The sequence below is a fragment of the Schistocerca cancellata genome, chromosome 8 (genome assembly GCF_023864275.1).
Source record: "Schistocerca cancellata isolate TAMUIC-IGC-003103 chromosome 8, iqSchCanc2.1, whole genome shotgun sequence".
NCBI lineage: Eukaryota > Metazoa > Arthropoda > Insecta > Orthoptera > Acrididae > Schistocerca > Schistocerca cancellata.
Window position 1 is genome coordinate 270,668,622 of NC_064633.1, and position 17,056 is coordinate 270,685,677.

General features: G+C 37.3%; 1 protein-coding gene across 1 annotated transcript in view; it reads right to left on the reverse strand.

Moving 5' to 3' along the window:
* LOC126095190 (cathepsin O-like) overlaps positions 1–17,056 on the reverse strand; it is an 84,687-nt gene that overhangs the window by 42,415 nt on the left and 25,216 nt on the right. The window contains exon 3 of the mRNA XM_049909923.1: positions 9,024–9,159. Within this exon, the coding sequence (XP_049765880.1) occupies positions 9,024–9,159 (136 nt within the window). The remainder of the gene's footprint in view (positions 1–9,023; positions 9,160–17,056) is intronic.

The window sequence follows — 17,056 nt, forward strand, 5'->3', positions numbered from 1 at the left end:
AATCAATCTCTCTCCACTAGAGTTTACTGATTACTTTATTGATTATTTTATTAATTATGTGAAGAAAGTAAGCAAAAGCATCAGTAAACCCAATACAAGTCCTTCAGAATTCTTAGAAAAAAATTATCATGGAGCAACCTACAGTGAAATTCTTAAGTCTAGTTCACACAACAACACTAGGTTGCACACAACTGCACTACCGGCCACTGCGCACGTGCACCGCACGTTTGCGCAACTTGTCGGTGAAACCAAACACTTTTGGCGTGTTCCAACTTTGGCGACACTAGCTGCACGAGTTTTGAGGTTGTGTGTGTGTGTGTGTGTGTGTGTGTGTGTGTGTGTGTGTGTGTGTGTAGAGTGAAGACTAACTGAACTATGCAGTGATGAAAGGAGAATAATATTCGCTTTTTGGATATCTATGCTTTGCATAAGTGTTTGTGGGATTTCAGTGATGCTGATTCCAAAAATAAGCAATATATTGTGGGTCCTGAGACCTTCATGTGCAATCAGAACACAAAGTTTGACAATATCTGAGCGACAGGGCAAAATTTATTGAATTAGAAGCAGATATACAACTGAATTAATAAAAATAGAAGCAAATGTAATTCTAGCTGTGGAAATGGTCTCATCTACAAGACTAAAATCCCATTGTTCGAGTTGGCCGACTTTTTTTTTAAGACATCTGTTGACACGGGGGAAGACTACACAAATAAAGAAGCAGCATTCTTGATTCAATATTCATCTATTTCAAATGTTGCAGCAATACTCCCCATTCACACGTTTGAATTTTGAAATATTGCCACTGTACAGATCTATCTTTAAGACAGTAGTTTGCAAACCATTCTCTTCTTAATGTGGCCTGTTCTAATAATTACTGCTGTTAATGTTAATAATTATTATTGTTAATGTTAATAATTATTGGTGTTAATGAAAAAGTGTCATCACCAACTAAATCCGCATCTTATAGCAAGGCGAGTGTTCTCGATTGTAATGCACGCAATGTGATATGTAACTTTAGTTTTGGCGAAGTACTTCATGCATTAGAGTATCTTTATTCCATATCGCAAAATTAACTCTATTTAGAAGAAACTTTAACAGTTTTGGAGACATTCTAAGATAGTTAAAAGATGTTCTTGTGCCTTCCATTACAACTATTTCAGCAAGAATGCTGAGTAACCAAGATGATGTCTTTTCTTCATCCACTCATGAATCGAAACATGTTTCTTATTTTTTTCTTATGCAGTGATTCCCCGCAACAAGCTTTAACTCCATCACAACTCGTACAACATGCAGATGCCAAAACTTTCATTTCAGATGTGACTCAGGAACCCACAAAACGACGAAACTGAAGTGTATACTGGTTTCACTGTGTCAACAGTCAAATATGAAACCATTTGCATGCAACTCATTCCACGTGACAAGTGTCACAACCCAATGTCGTGTAAACTAGGCTTTACTTTCTCTATGGTTTGGCTAGTATTTTATTAAAAACGGTGAGAAATTTCAAGTCATCAGGTAGTGTTGATATTTATGACATGTCTTGCAACTTGCTGAAGAAAATCGTTGACACTATTGTTTATCCATTGACTCAATGGATAAATAAATAATACCAGAGGGATATTTTCCACAGGAGCTGAAATTATCTAGTGTGGTTCCTGCATAAAAAATGGACGACAAAGGCAACACTGAAAGTTTAAGACCAGTATCAAAAGTTCCAGTCCTGGACAAAATAATTGAATACATTATTTACCATCAACTATCTGCTCATTTTGAAAAACTCTGAATATTTAATGCACCAAAATTTGGATTTAGAAAAAAAACTATCAACAATTGATGCAGCAGACTATAATAAAAAATGTTCTTAAAGTATTTGAGTGGAAGGGCTTTGCTCAGACCACTCTGTGACTTGAGCAAAGCTTTTGTGTAGGACACGGCACGCTTCTACAGAAACTCCCTTTCTATGGCATCACAGATAACAGCCTAAAACTATTAACATCTTACCTCCAAAACCATTGGCAAGTTGTGTGTATTAGCACAGAAGAGTCTACTGAGAAATAAACTAAGTTGGGAGGTCCACGGCGATCTGTATTGGGGCTATTTTTATTTTTGGTATTGATCAATGACCTACCCTCCTTTATAAGATCCAATATAGTGCTATTTGCACACAACACTAGCTTCCTCATTATAACAATGATCTGAATAAGTTAAAAGATTCTGTTGATAATACACTTGCCCAAGCATCATATTGGTTTGGGTCAAATGGGTTTCTCCTGAACAAGAACAAAGCACAAAAAATGGTATTTAGCCTAAAGGACAGAAGCTGTTTTGATGAACCCAGTTACATAAAGTTCTTGGAGGGACATATTTAGAAGACAAACTATCCTGGGAGCAACACATAAAATACATTAGTGTTAAACAGTCTAGAGTCATTTATTCATTAAAATTTCTTATGAAATGTGAACCAGCAGCCTATGTTATAACATACTATTTTGAATTTCTTCAGAGTATTTTGTCATATGGACTTATTCTCTGAGGAAATTCTAGCCAAGTTCAAAACGAATTACTCCTGTAAAAGAAAACAGAGTAATCACATGTTCTCAACACAAAGCAGATTGTAAGGTCTCGTTCTCTAAATGGTTGCTATAAATCTGTATACATACCAAGTGTTAATCCACACAAAAAGAGTATGTGTGAAGTGAAACGTAGGAATAATTTTCACACTCACAATGGAGTAAGTCCACACGTAAGTCATACCTTAGACTATCAAAGACAATCAATATCTATGAGCTAGTGGGCCATAAACTATTTAGTACACTTGTGCAGATGGTTCAAGTGCTTCCAGAGCGTTCATTTAGGAACACATTAAATAAATAACTTGTTGCCAACCCCTTTTATGAATGAGAGGAGTTTTTTTTACTGAAACATGGAATTGTAAGCTAACAACTGACAGGCTGTACTGTTCTATTTACTACTGTAATGATTATGCTATGTACATAAATTGTCTTTTGCTGTAATGGTCTAATGACAAAAAAATTATCTTATTTTATCTTATATTAATTGCTACATTGATGAAGGATGTCTATCAACTAATGTTCACTTGACAAATTAACTGTCCATAAAAGGTATAATTCACATAGTAGCTTTTCAATGATTTTATGATGACATTTTCAAATTATATCCATAACAGTCTGAAATTAGTGTTTGTGAAAACACTTTTAAAATCAATGCTGAGTGTTAGGATGATATCACTCACAAATGAATGACAAAATTTTGTTGACATAATTTCAAAACTTTTATAACACTATTAAAACTACACATAATGCTGCCATCTTTGTTTCATTACAAAAATACAGGATGAAAATTTGTCCACTTACCACCCACATTTGTTTTGGCTGAATAGTATGAACTATGTGTGTACAAAGTAAACACATGTTTTTCAACTTTATTGATTTAATACATGTTTATGAATCAGATCACATCTTAGAGACTGGTTATCCAACCTTAGTAGACCAAATGTTATTTGTATGTAAACCAGCTCATAGTGTCACCAGTATGTACCTCAAACTCAGGATACATATGAAGCCACAATGAATCCAGAAAAGTAAGAAAATTTTCCTGACTTTCTTATAATGTCACACTATGTGAGGGAAAAACACAATCAGAATTACAGCAAATGGATGACATTGTATAAAAACACATAATTTTAAACAGAATTAAACTGAAAATGTTGGGACTTGTAATTGGACACCCTCCTCTAAAATTATCTCTTTTTTTTTTTTTTTTTTTATAGAAATAGTCGATACCAAGTAACTAGTATTAGGTGAACATTATCTCAGCTGTTTAACTAAACGAATCTCATATGATTTCATGTCCGATTTATTATATTTCAGGCTGAAATGTATAAAAAGAAATTAATGTGTTACAATCGATATGTACTAACAGTTAAAATTACTCTTCTCTTAGAAATATTTGAAACTATGAAGTATCTTAGCAACGGATAGTACTTCATAAATTATTTATTCTTCTGGAAACCATATATGACATTGTATAAAACACATAATTTTAAACAGATTTAAACTGAAAATGTTGGGACTTGTAATTGGACACCCTCCTCTAAAATTATATTTTTTTTATATAGAAATAGTCGACACCAAGTAACTAGTATTAGGTGAACATATATATATATATATATATGCCTAAAAACAAAGATGATGTGACTTACCAAATGAAAGTGCTGGCAGGTCGACAGACACACAAACAAACACAAACATACACACAAAATTCTAGCTTTCGCAACCAACGGTTGCCTCGTCAGGAAAGAGGGAAGGAGAAGGAAAGACAAAAGGATATGGGTTTTAAGGGAGAGGGTAAGGAGTCATTCCAATCCCGGAAGCGGAAAGACTTACCTTAGGGGGAAAAAAGGACAGGTATACCCTCGCGCACACACACACACACACACACACACACACACACACACACACATACACAGACACAAGCAGACATTTGTAATTTGGCCTTTACAAATGTCCGCCTGCGTCTGCGCATGTGCGGATGGACACGTGTGCGCGCGCGAGCGCACACCCGTCCCTCCCTCCCCCCAAGGCAAGTCCCCCCGCCCCCGGGACCGGAATGACTCCCCACCCTCTCCCCCAACACCCACATCCTCCCGTCCCTCCCTCTCCCCCCCTCCTTGGGGGGAGGGAGGGACGGGTGTGGAAAAAGGACAGGTATACACTCGCGCACACACACACACACACACACACACACACATCCATCCGCATATATATATATGTGTGTGTGTGTGTCTGCTTGTGTCTGTGTATATGCGGATGGATATGTGTGTGTGTGCGAGTGTATACCTGTCCTTTTTTCCCCCTAAGGTAAGTCTTTCCGCTCCCGGGATTGGAATGACTCCTTACCCTCTCCCTTAAAACCCAAATCCTTTTGTCTTTCCCTCTCCTTCCCTCTTTCCTGACGAGGCAACCGTTGGCTGCGAAAGCTAGAATTTTGTGTGTATGTTTGTGTGTCTATCGACCTGCCAGCGCTTTTGTTTGGTAAGTCTCATCATCTTTCTTTTTAGAAATATATATATATATATATATATATATATATATATATATATATATGGTTATAATAGAAGGAAACATTCCACGAAGGAAAAATATATATATATATATATATATATATATATATATATACACACACACACACACAAAGATGATGTGACTTACCAAACGAAAGCGCTGGCACGTCTAAAAAAAAAAATTTACAGCCTCAAGAATGTACCCCCAAATGCAAGAACTGCAGCCAACAACAAGAAGAGAAAATGAAGATAAGTAGAAAGTTATTCTTTTGTACATCTTATGCCTCTTGAAACTTTCAGAGAAAAGAGAACTTTAATGGCAATGTGTGGAAGGGTAAGATAACAAGTGAGGGCGCATCCTGGATCAGTTGACTGTTCAAAGTTTTGTCTATTGCAGAAGAAGAAGAAGAAGAAGAAGAAAAGATTTGTATCATTTGCAGTTTATATATTAATGAAGTCCCAATCACGCGACACAAGAAGACCCAAGGACTGTCCAACAAAGTCATATCAACAGTAATGAGATACTATCAACAATGATGGACCAGATCAATTGAAAGAGGACTTTACAACTATGACGACGGACATCAATAAGAAAAAAAATAAGTACAAACCATTTGTGAAATTAATTTTTTTCGGTGGACTTGTGTGATTGCTAGGAAAATCGATAGAGATGAGGGTAGCAGTGATGAAGTGAAAGCTGTAGGACCCAACCAGAACATGTTTGAACCAGGTGAAAGTGTAGTCAGCAAAGAAACAGTGAAAACAGATGTTTTGCAGTTGATTTTAGCAAAATTAGAGGAAATGAAGACAGATAACAATAAAAAATTTAGTGCAGTTAATGATAAATTAAAGAAAAACAGATAACAATAGCAAATTTCGTGCAGTTAATGATCAGTTAACCAAAGAATTTACTTCACTACAAGGACAATAAAAAATGAGCTGAAAACTGGAACCAATGGTAAAATGGACAGTTTACAATACCAAATAGAGCAACTAGTAATTAGGTTTCGGAGCTAAAAAATGGGTTGTCAGATGGATTAAAAAGTGTGAACGAAAAAGTTGATGTCTTAGAAAATAAATTTATTGTTTTGGAAACCGAGTTAGTTGCCCAATCTGCAAATCAGGAGAACAATGCTAATGATGTCAAAGTTCAACAGGCCATAGAGGAAAAAATGGAACAGAACTTTAGTAGTTTGTATCAAAAAATTTTAAACGTTGAAAACAATATGCTAACTAATGTAAATGTTTTAGATCAAAAAATTTTGGTAGTTCAGGAAAACTGCATTCACAACAATCTGTATTCAAATAATGGTATTGCATGGACCAACATTCCAATCAAAAGTTTTCCATCGGACGATTTACATACAGTGGATTTTCTTTTTCTGCACCACTGTAGAGACAGTTTTGTGTCAGGCATGAGTGACTATCAAAAAATTAAATTTGTTAAAATATATCTTGAAGGCGAAGCTCTGTCTTGGATAAATCTAAATTTAAGTCAGTGGGTTACATATCAAAGTTTCAAAAAAAGTTTTTAAATAAACTTTGGTCAGGAGCTGAACAAGGGAGAATTGAAAGTGAATTTCTGAATGGTCCTAATTAAAGGAACAGGGACAGTGCTCTGAAAGAATTTTGTAAGAATCAGCTTAAGAAATTAACACACCTTGACACAGCATTTGACGAAATGACATTGATTGATGCACTAAAAAGAAGATTATCAGAGGGATTGCAGTGGGATTTAGTACATGGAGCTGACAATTGCCTTAAACAATTTTTACGGTATATTGACAGGCTAGATAGGGCAGTAGAAAGAAGCCTGTACCGTAACCATTGAAATTATAGCGATCACAATGATGGTAATTACAGAAACACAGACAGTGATAACTTATATCAGGGTTGGAATGGTAATAGACAGAAATTTTGAACATCAGCAGAATGGGAACAATCAGAATAACTATGTGCAATATAACAGGAAAACCAATCATAGAGGTAACTATCTGGTAAACAGCAGTACGCCTCAATGAAGGTCCACAGTTTTGGGGCGAGGAAATACAAGTACAGGACCCCCAATTTACACTCTCAATTAGACAATAATAACAGTATTAATAATGTGGCACAGGTATCTGAAATTGAACAGAAGGAATATCAGATTTCTCATTTATGTTTTGATCAAAAGTTTTAAAATAATATGTTTACTTATAGTGATGTAGGTACTAATCACAAACCAGAATATGAGAGTAATGAGAATTTTGATGTAGTATGTGCTGATGGTTTCTTCTCTTGGTCAGGAAACAGTGTTATTGATGTATGTAAAACAGCTGATGACTGTATTGGATCTGAATTAGGTGGTATTTTTTAAGTAGATGTGAATGAGACCTGTGAAATGACTGAGGGTGGTAAGTCAGAGTGGTAGCTTATTGTTGTTAATGATGTTGATGAAGTAATTTTTGATGATGATGATGATGAATATGAAGTATTTGTGGAGTTTAAGAATAATGAAATTTCAGAGTTATTTGTGAATACAGGTAAGGTAAGTGATGTTTGTGACAGTCACGAAATACCAGTCCAATCAAAGCAGTTTTTCATTAATGTCATGCAGAGTTATGATCCAAAAAGTAAAGGTGAGTTATCTGTAAGCCTAGATAATAAAGGTGAAAACTTTTTGAAATCTGTTTGGGACCGGATTGATGATAACATAGATAAATGTGTTTTCTGGAATAGGTTAGCTGCGGTTAGTCAAAATTTGTATCCAACTTAGTGGAATGAGTAACAGGAGATCTAAGTAGGAAATGTAATTGTGACAGTAACATATTTTGTATTCCTTCTGTAATAAGTGATGTTAGTTGGCTCTGGCTCTGAACACTATGGGACTTAACTTCTGAGGTCATCAGTCCCCTGATGTTAGTTGTGCAATGGAATCCATTCATTGTGTTCAATCTTAGCTGACAACATGAGTAACCAAAGTAATGCTATGATACCAGTAAAGTTAATAAAACCCTGCAAAAACAGTGTAGATATAGCATTTGATGAAATTGAAAGTGATCTTTTACATGAGGGGTCTAATAACAGAGACAATGATTCAGGTTTTGGATGTCCTTACATTAAGATTAATATTGATCAGTGGGAAGGGAACTGTTTGACTGATACAGGTAGCCCAATTTGTGGTATATCTGAACAATTTAGAGACAAAATCAGTAGAGTAAGAATTTTGTGGAAATGCCCATTGTAGGTGTAAAGATAAGAGGAGCTACAGGTAAGAAAAGCAAACTGGTAAAATCTCAGGTACTTTTAACATTTAGTATAGAAGGCAAAAGCTTTGAACACAGATGCTTATTTATCCCTAGTCTGGAAGAAAATATAATTCTCGATATGGATTGGATAGTGTAAGATGAGGCTTGTTTTGGATGGAATGCTAAAGAATTGTTTATTTTTGAACCTAAAAGTAATACTTACGTGGAAAGTAATTTCTGTATTTTAAAATGTGGGAAAAGTTTTAACTCTTTTCAAAACATTGTGAACCAAGTTGAGTACTAGGTGTTTGATGATGATATGGAGTTTGATGAGACTGAGGATCAGGATTTTGAAATTGTAGTAGATTCTAAAGTAAGGGAAGCTATGACTCTTAGTGACATACAACAGGAACAACTTAGGAACTTGTAATTGGAATTTAGAAAGGTGTTTATTGAAAAACCAGGGAAACTGAAAGGCTATCAGTGCATAGTTTACCTTAGATATCATCAACCTTTCTTTTTCAAGCCATATAATACACCATTTTCAAAAAGGAAAGATGTAGAGAAAGAAATTCAGAAAATGGAAACATGGGGTGTAATTCAGAGAAGCAGGAGTGCTTACAATAATCCTTTAGTTGTTATAAGTAAGATAATTATAAATATATATTATTATAATATATATAATGATACAATAGATATTATATATGCTGTACCTCTTGAACACTAAATTCTTCAAGAACTCCTGTTTTCAATGCGTACATTGCTTCTGCAGTTTCAACTGTGCTAAAGGCCCAGCAAGCACCACATGTCTTTTGATTTCTGATTTTCCCAATAACATTTTTCTCGCGCCTGGAAAGAGATGAAAAGGTTGTGATGGTGTGGAACAGAACAAACAGATGGTGCAATAGTTGAAGAAATAAAAGCATTCTCAGAAATGAATTAAATTTAGTTTATACATGACCTGTACAGAAACAAAGAAGTGAATCAAACAACATATTAATGAGGCAATATTACAACCCTAATATAATTTTTCAGTCTTAGAATTTTTGTACAATAATATGGACAAGTCACTTTCTAAAGGTGTGTACATCCTGGCACACAGGACGGGAATATTCATATTCAAATACACACACACACACACACACACACACACACACAAACATTTGCAGTAGTTCTTAAGAGAGAACATTTGTTCAGTATTTCAACACCTCTCCCCCCCCCCCCTTACATACGGTGCATAGAAAATACTTGAACATAATTTTATCAAAACTACAACCACATCTGGAAGAAATCATTGATGATGCACAAGCTTGTTTTAGGAGCAACAGATCAACAGTAGATGATAAAAAGATCAACAGTAGATGATAAAATTTTCACTTTACAAATCCTACTTGAGAAGACATTTGAATATACTCAGACTGCACACATGCGTTTGACAGACTATAAGAAAGCATCTGATAGCATTAACAGTAACTACCTATTGGTGAGCATGAAAAATTTCGAATCCCAGGCAAACCAACACTGCAAGTAAAAAAGTGCATTCAAAACTAAAATTTCAGAGGTAAAAAACAAAATCTTTGTCACCATCGCTTTTCAACCTCATTAGCGAGTAAATCATCACAAAAATAAAATTAGCTGTTATTGAACTAGAAACGGTGGATTTTATAGCAGCGGTAGTGTTGAAGGCGGAAAATAAAATTTTTTGGTTATGGTTGGGAAGTGGGTTACATATTGTTGAGCATATATAGGCGGGATAAAATTGTAAAGTAGATTACGGTAAAAGGGGAAGGTGAATACAAAGTGAAACTACTGGTAAAAACAGAAAGAGAAAATAAAGAGAAAAAAGAGAAATAAGACGACAGGAAAGATTTCGAAATGCAAAGGCGACAATAACAAACGTAATTGTTGGGTTCAAATTAATGATATGGTTATAATAGAAGGAAACATTCCACGAAGGAAAAATATACCTAAAAACAAAGATGATGTGACTTACCAAATGAAAGTGCTGGCAGGTCGACAGACACACAAACGAACACAAACATACACACAAAATTCAAGCTTTCGCAACAAACTGTTGCCTCATCAGGAAAGAGGGAAGGAGAGGGGAAGACGAAAGGATGTGTGTTTTAAGGGAGAGGGTAAGGAGTCATTCCAGTCCCGGGAGCGGAAAGACTTACCTTAGGGGGAAAAAAGGACGGGTATACACTCACGCACACACACACACACACATATCCATCCACACATATACAGACACAAGCAGACATATCTCTGCCCAAACTCTTTGTCTTTAAATATGTCTGCTTGTGTCTGTATATGTGTGTGTGTGTGTGTGTGTGTGTGTGTGTGTGTGTGTGTGTGTATACCCGTCCTTTTTTCCCCCTAAGGTAAGTCTTTCCGCTCCCGGGACTGGAATGACTCCTTACCCTCTCCCTTAAAACCCACATCCTTTCGTCTTCCCCTCTCCTTCCCTCTTTCCTGATGAGGCAACAGTTTGTTGCGAAAGCTTGAATTTTGTGTGTATGTTTGTGTTCGTTTGTGTGTCTGTCGACCTGCCAGAACTTTCATTTGGTAAGTCACATCATCTTTGTTTTTAGGTATATTTTTCCTTCGTGGAATGTTTCCTTCTATTATAACCATATCAAAAATAAAATTATCTCAACTTGCAACAAAACTACAGCACAGTTTCAACATACACACATACACAGATGACATCATAATCTTAGGAGAAAATGAACACTAAATTAATTTGTTCACCACAATATTGAATACAACAGCTTACTTAGAATGGGATTAAAAATGAGTACCAGTAAAACCAAATATTCTGCCTCATGGCAAACTAATGCAGATCATACCTTAAAAATTGGTGCAGAGGGAATGAAAGAGTGACTCAAGTCACTTACCTTGGAACCTTGTTAACTACAGACAACAATGTAAAAAAAGAAAAAGAAATAAATAGCAGAATCTAAAAAGCCAACACATGTTATTTCACATTACTGGACATAATAAAAAGCAAAATTATTTCAGAAATGGAAAGTTTTGTACACGTAAAACTCTTATAATACCTATTCTGGCATACGCTTATGAGACATGGGCATTAACAAAATCAGAAGCAGCAAAATGAGAAGCTTTGAAATGAAAATTTTGTATGTGACCTATACTGAGAACCAGAAATTAAAGCCAGGGGACTTAAATTAAAGCTAGGAGACTTAAGTTAAAGCTAGAAGACGTCACTGGATTGGGCATGCACTTTGAGCTACAGAAGAAACATAAATCTGTCAAGTATGTACAGAACATCCTCAAGAAAGATGAGCTGTTGGAAAACAAAGACTGCACTACTTCAAGAACATGAGAGAAGATATAGAAATCATATGTGCTTAACTGAAAAATTAAATATCAAGATAAAATTACCTAGCAAAGCATTGCGACATCAGCACTGAAGAGCTTTCATACTTTGTGCAGTTTAATAATATTAATCTAACCATACTCGTAAAAACTTTGTGCAAGAATATTGATCACTGTTACAGCCCCTCACTATATGATAATTCTGCATTTAACCTTTGTTCTTTTATTTCCAAAGCCCACCCACACTGTCTTATTTTCACAACAAACTTCCTGCTATTTGCTATCACACACATCTTTTGCTGTAGATTTCCTTCTTTGTGTCCTTTAATATTAAAATACTGACTCTGTTGCTGACAAGTGGTATGGTAGATAATTCACAAAAATAAAGAACAGAGAGCATGATACAGTCATGAGATACTCAAAAACTAAACTGCCTGTATCCTGCAAAGTGATTTCTATTTTCAAAGCACCTTCTATCACCAGCCAGAAAAATGAAACAAAGCATCTAGAAGCAATTCCAATCAGAACCTATCTGTATAATCTCCTAAACAGAAAACTATGATTGATGAGATCAAAAGCTTTAGATAAGTCTAGAACAGCCCACAGTTTAATTCATATCTTTCTAGTTGATTAAAGACTTGCTTCATGAAATCACAGATTTTTGTTTCAGTAGACTATATTAAACACACACACACACACACACACACACACACACACACACACACAAAAAAAAGCAAGCACACCTTATGCACACACGACTGGTATATCTCCAGCCACTCCAGCATCTGTATTCTGGCTAGAGTGGCCAAAGATTGTATTTTTTGCTTAACTTGAGCAACTACCTTAACCATTAAGCCATCTGAGTACATATCTACACTCATGTTCATAAATTAAGGATAGTTGCAGAATGTGGTGCCACACAACATGGCACTACACAAAACTGGCACTAATAGCATAGGTACATAGGGAACACACATGACATAGATCTGTAAGTCCACAGTATTGGTGATAAGTTGAGAAAACCATCCCGAAACACATGTGCTACAAAACGCCACTGTTCCCTGTGCATATACACTGACATCAATATGGGATATGATAACCATGCACATGTACACAGGCCGCACAACGGATTGGCATACTCTGGATCAGGTGGACGAGCAGCTGCTGGGGTATAGCCTCCCATTCTTGCACCAGTGCCTGCCGAAGCTCCAGAAGTGTCCTAGGGATTTGAAGACGTGCAGCGATACATCGACCGAGAGCATCCCAGATGTGCTCGAAGGGGTTTAGGTCTGGAGAACAGACAGGCCACTCGATTCGCCTGATATCTTCTGTTTGAAGGTACTCCTCCACATGGCAGCTCGGTGGGGCCGTGCATTATCATCCATCAGGAGGAAGGTCGGACCCACTGCATCCCTGAAAAGGCGGACATACTGGTGCAAAATGACGTCCCGGTACACCTGATCTGTTACAGTTTTGTCAAAGACACGCAGGGGTGTACATGCACCAATCGTAATCCAACCCCACACCATCAAACCACGACCTTTATAGAGGTCCCTTTCAAGGACATTAAGGAGTTGGTGTCTGGTTCCTGGTTCACGCCAGATGAAAACCCGGTGAGAATCACTCTTCAGACTATACCTGGATCGTCTGTGAACATAACCTGGGACCACTGTTCCAATGATCATGTACTGTGTTCTTGACAACAGGCTTTACGGGCTCTCCTGTGACCAGGGGTCAGTAGAATGCACCTTGCAGGTCTCCAGGCAAATAAACTATGTCTATTCAGTCATCTGTAGAAAGTGTGTCTGGAGAAAACTCTTCCAGTGGCTGTGCATACGGTCCTGGGCAAGGCTACCTGCAGTACTCTGTGGGCGTCTGCGGGCACTGATGGTGAGATATCGGTCTTCTGGTGGTGTTGTACATTGTAGACGTCCCATACTGTAGCACCTGGACACGTTTTCTGTCTGCTGGAATCATTGCCATAATATTGAGATCACACTTCGTGGCACACAGAGGGCCTGTGCTACAACCTGCTTGTGTTTGACCAGCCTCCAGTCGCACTAGTATTCTACCCCTCATAATGTCATCAATATGTGTTCTCTGAGCCATTTTCAACACACAGTCACCATTAGCATGTCTGAATTTGTCTGCACCCTTACTCACTGCACGGTACTCTGACATGCACCAACACACTTCTGCATCTGTGGACAACTGCCAGCACCACCGTGCGACGACCGCAGGTCAAATGCACCGCATGGTCATACCCCGAGGTGATTTAAACCCGCAAACTGCCCACCAGAGCATTGTTTCACCATGTATCAGCATTATACTTAATTGCTGAGCATTTGTGTAGCTGCCCCCATTCAAACTTTTGTTGCAACTGTTTCCACCTCTGATTTTCGACTGCAACTACCGGATATTCTCCCATGTGATACGTGGGAATAGCACGTCACTGATTTAATGTCTACTGATCCATTCATTTCATTGTGTTTAATTCATGTCATACATATCCCCTGCAGCAAGGATCCATTTGTTTCATTGTGTTTAATTCATGTCACTGCTTTATCTTTACCTTGTAGCAAGGTAAATTACAGATTCAAACATTCAGCCATTGTCGTGAGACAAAAAGCCCTTAAGATCTGCCTCATAATGTTTGGTCACAGTCAACACCAACTTATAGCTACTTCCTACAAATTATGACTCTTACATACCTTGAGAAAAATGTAAAAGATCTGTGCATTGCACTTTTGGAAGCAACTTTGTGGTTTAGTTGAACCAGTTATCCTCTAACTTCAGTTACAAACAACAATACAAACCCTAGCCAGTAACGTGGAGCATGAACAATGTGGACAATGGAACACCTGGAATGGGACATGAATCAGTGCGTCTGGGTCTCTTTAAATTGACACCTAATGAACATAACAGAAGTTTTTGGAGGTTTTCAAGTACCAATGCTTGCCTCAGGTATGCCAATCCATAGGTTGTGCAGGGATAGGCATCAGTTCTGAGCTGGTGTCACATGAGGACGATAGACACATCTCGTCACTTTTGAGGGCAATTTGAGGGTTGTGCAGAACCAGGACTGGACCCTCCAACCTGTTGTACAACCCTACAGTCAAATTTCTGTGACACATTCATCTTTCAAGACCATAAAGCACAAGGACACTGTGCCCAACTAATTAAAACCTCATAGAGAAGGAAGGTATCAACTGAATGGAATTGCCTGTGTAGTATCTGCTGCTATGAACCCTACTGAGCATGCTTGGGACCAACTGAACCCATGTTCAGTTGGTCCCAAGCATGCTCAGTAGGGCTTAATCACAGGAACTGTTCCCACACACCCGATGACCTCAGGAGGGCTGCAATCTAAGGATCTGACAGGTATGAATACTGACGTGTGTGTATCACCTTGTGAACTGCATGCCGAAGAGAATACAAACATGCTAAAATGCTCAGATTGGACACAGTATTGAATATTACCTAGCAGCAGATTTTGATTTCACAGATATGGAAATATTTGCAGTACCAAACACATTGCCTTTATTTTGGTCATTGCTTTATCTTTAGCTTTCGCAGTAAAATTAATATTTTTGAGCTTATTCATTCCTTGCCTCCCTTGAATCTAAGCCTATGCATGGAAAGATATCCCAATGGTGCAATTTTTTTGAAATTAAGTCAATATGAATTCACAAAAACTGGAAGGATTGTTAAGGAGAGGATGACGTCTGCAGTAAGCATACCATGATGGTCTTAATTTCCTCACTGTCATGCAGGCACGTTATCTGTATTTCAGGTACTTCTACAACAAGAAACGTCAACAACCATGTCACACCTCTAAGCTGATCTGTAGATAGGCACGATAGTTGCAAAAATCTTTACCTGTTCTGCAAATTTCACATAAAATGTTTTGATTGTTTACTTTTTCCAACTTATGTCCAAATTTTCATTTCTCGCCATAAACTTGTTTTTTGTTATCCATCTTTCCTCCTAGGTCAGGATGAGGAACTGCATAACTAGCTTGCTATATTTTGTCAAAAAAATAATAAACTCATACGACACAGTTTGGAGATATATCCTAATTGTCTTTTTATGTTCCAATAATGTTGTTACAGAGCAAAACTTCTGAACTGCATTCTTGTGTTGATCTTTACAATATATAAGACAGTACCAAAAGTTCCCTGAACAGTCCTGAGCATAGTTTGCATTTTTCTCTCAAGAGATGTTTTGTAAAACTCGCTGCAAGTACAGTACTGCCTCTGGTGTTGCCCAAGAAGGGTTTGTCTGTCCCATGATAATTTTTTTACTACAGCTATTTTGCTCTACTCATTTTTACAATGGCAGGTGTAACTGAACTATGCACAACACTGAAATTTTGCTTCCTGCTTGGGAGGAACAATGCAGAAACTGCTGTGATGTTGACAACAGCTTACAAAGACAACAATAAAGGAAAAACTCCAGGGTACAAGAAGTTTTCTTGTTTTAAAAAAGGTAATATATATCAAAAGAAAAGCTCCAAACTGATGCTTTTTTTTCCTTGCAAAAATCATTACTGGTGTCAGTCATGGTGCTATGGTGATGACCACGAAACCAAACAATCCGAAGGAAGATATTGTCATCTCGCATAAAAACCGCTCTTCAAATGAATTCAAACATCCAGATGTTGCTCATTTGTTTAGTGCAGGGTTAATGCAGGCAGACTTCCTTCCACCAAGTCATAATGTTGCTCAAGCTTTGTACAGGAGGATCTAAGGATATTGTGTAATAGTCTGTATTGCAAAAAAGGCATGACTTGTGGCTGTTTTTCCACCAAGACATTGCTTCTGCATGTAAAAGGGAAGTTTGGAAAGTAATCTCCATTTGGCTGTAAATAAGAAACGTGCAAAAAAAAAAAAGAAGAATTATTATTAGATACATGGGATGTGCTGAACGCAAAAGGGATAGATGAAGAGATAACACGAAAAGTCAGAAAAATGTATGAGGGAAGTGAGAGTTGTGTGAAAGTGGGGAGGGAATGTACTGCATGGTTCAAGCTGGAAAATGGGCTGCGACAGGGAAGTGCACTTTCGCCTTTATTGTTTATTATTGTTATGGATGAAATCCTACAGCAAGTGTCAGATGCAATTGGAGATCATAAAATGAAAGCAGTGCTTTTTGCCGATGACCTGATGTTATGGGGAAATTGCGAGAAGGAGGTGCAAGAGCAGTTAGATGGATGGGAGGCAACGGCAGCACAATATGGAATGCATTTCTCTGCAAAGAAAAGTAAAATAATTGTCACAACAAGGAAGACGAATAGGCCAAATGTGGATATAACTTGTGGAGGGGAAAAACTACAAGTGGTAGAGAACTTCAAGTACCTGGGAAGCGTGATTGAAAGTAAGGGGGGAAACGCAATGGAAATAAA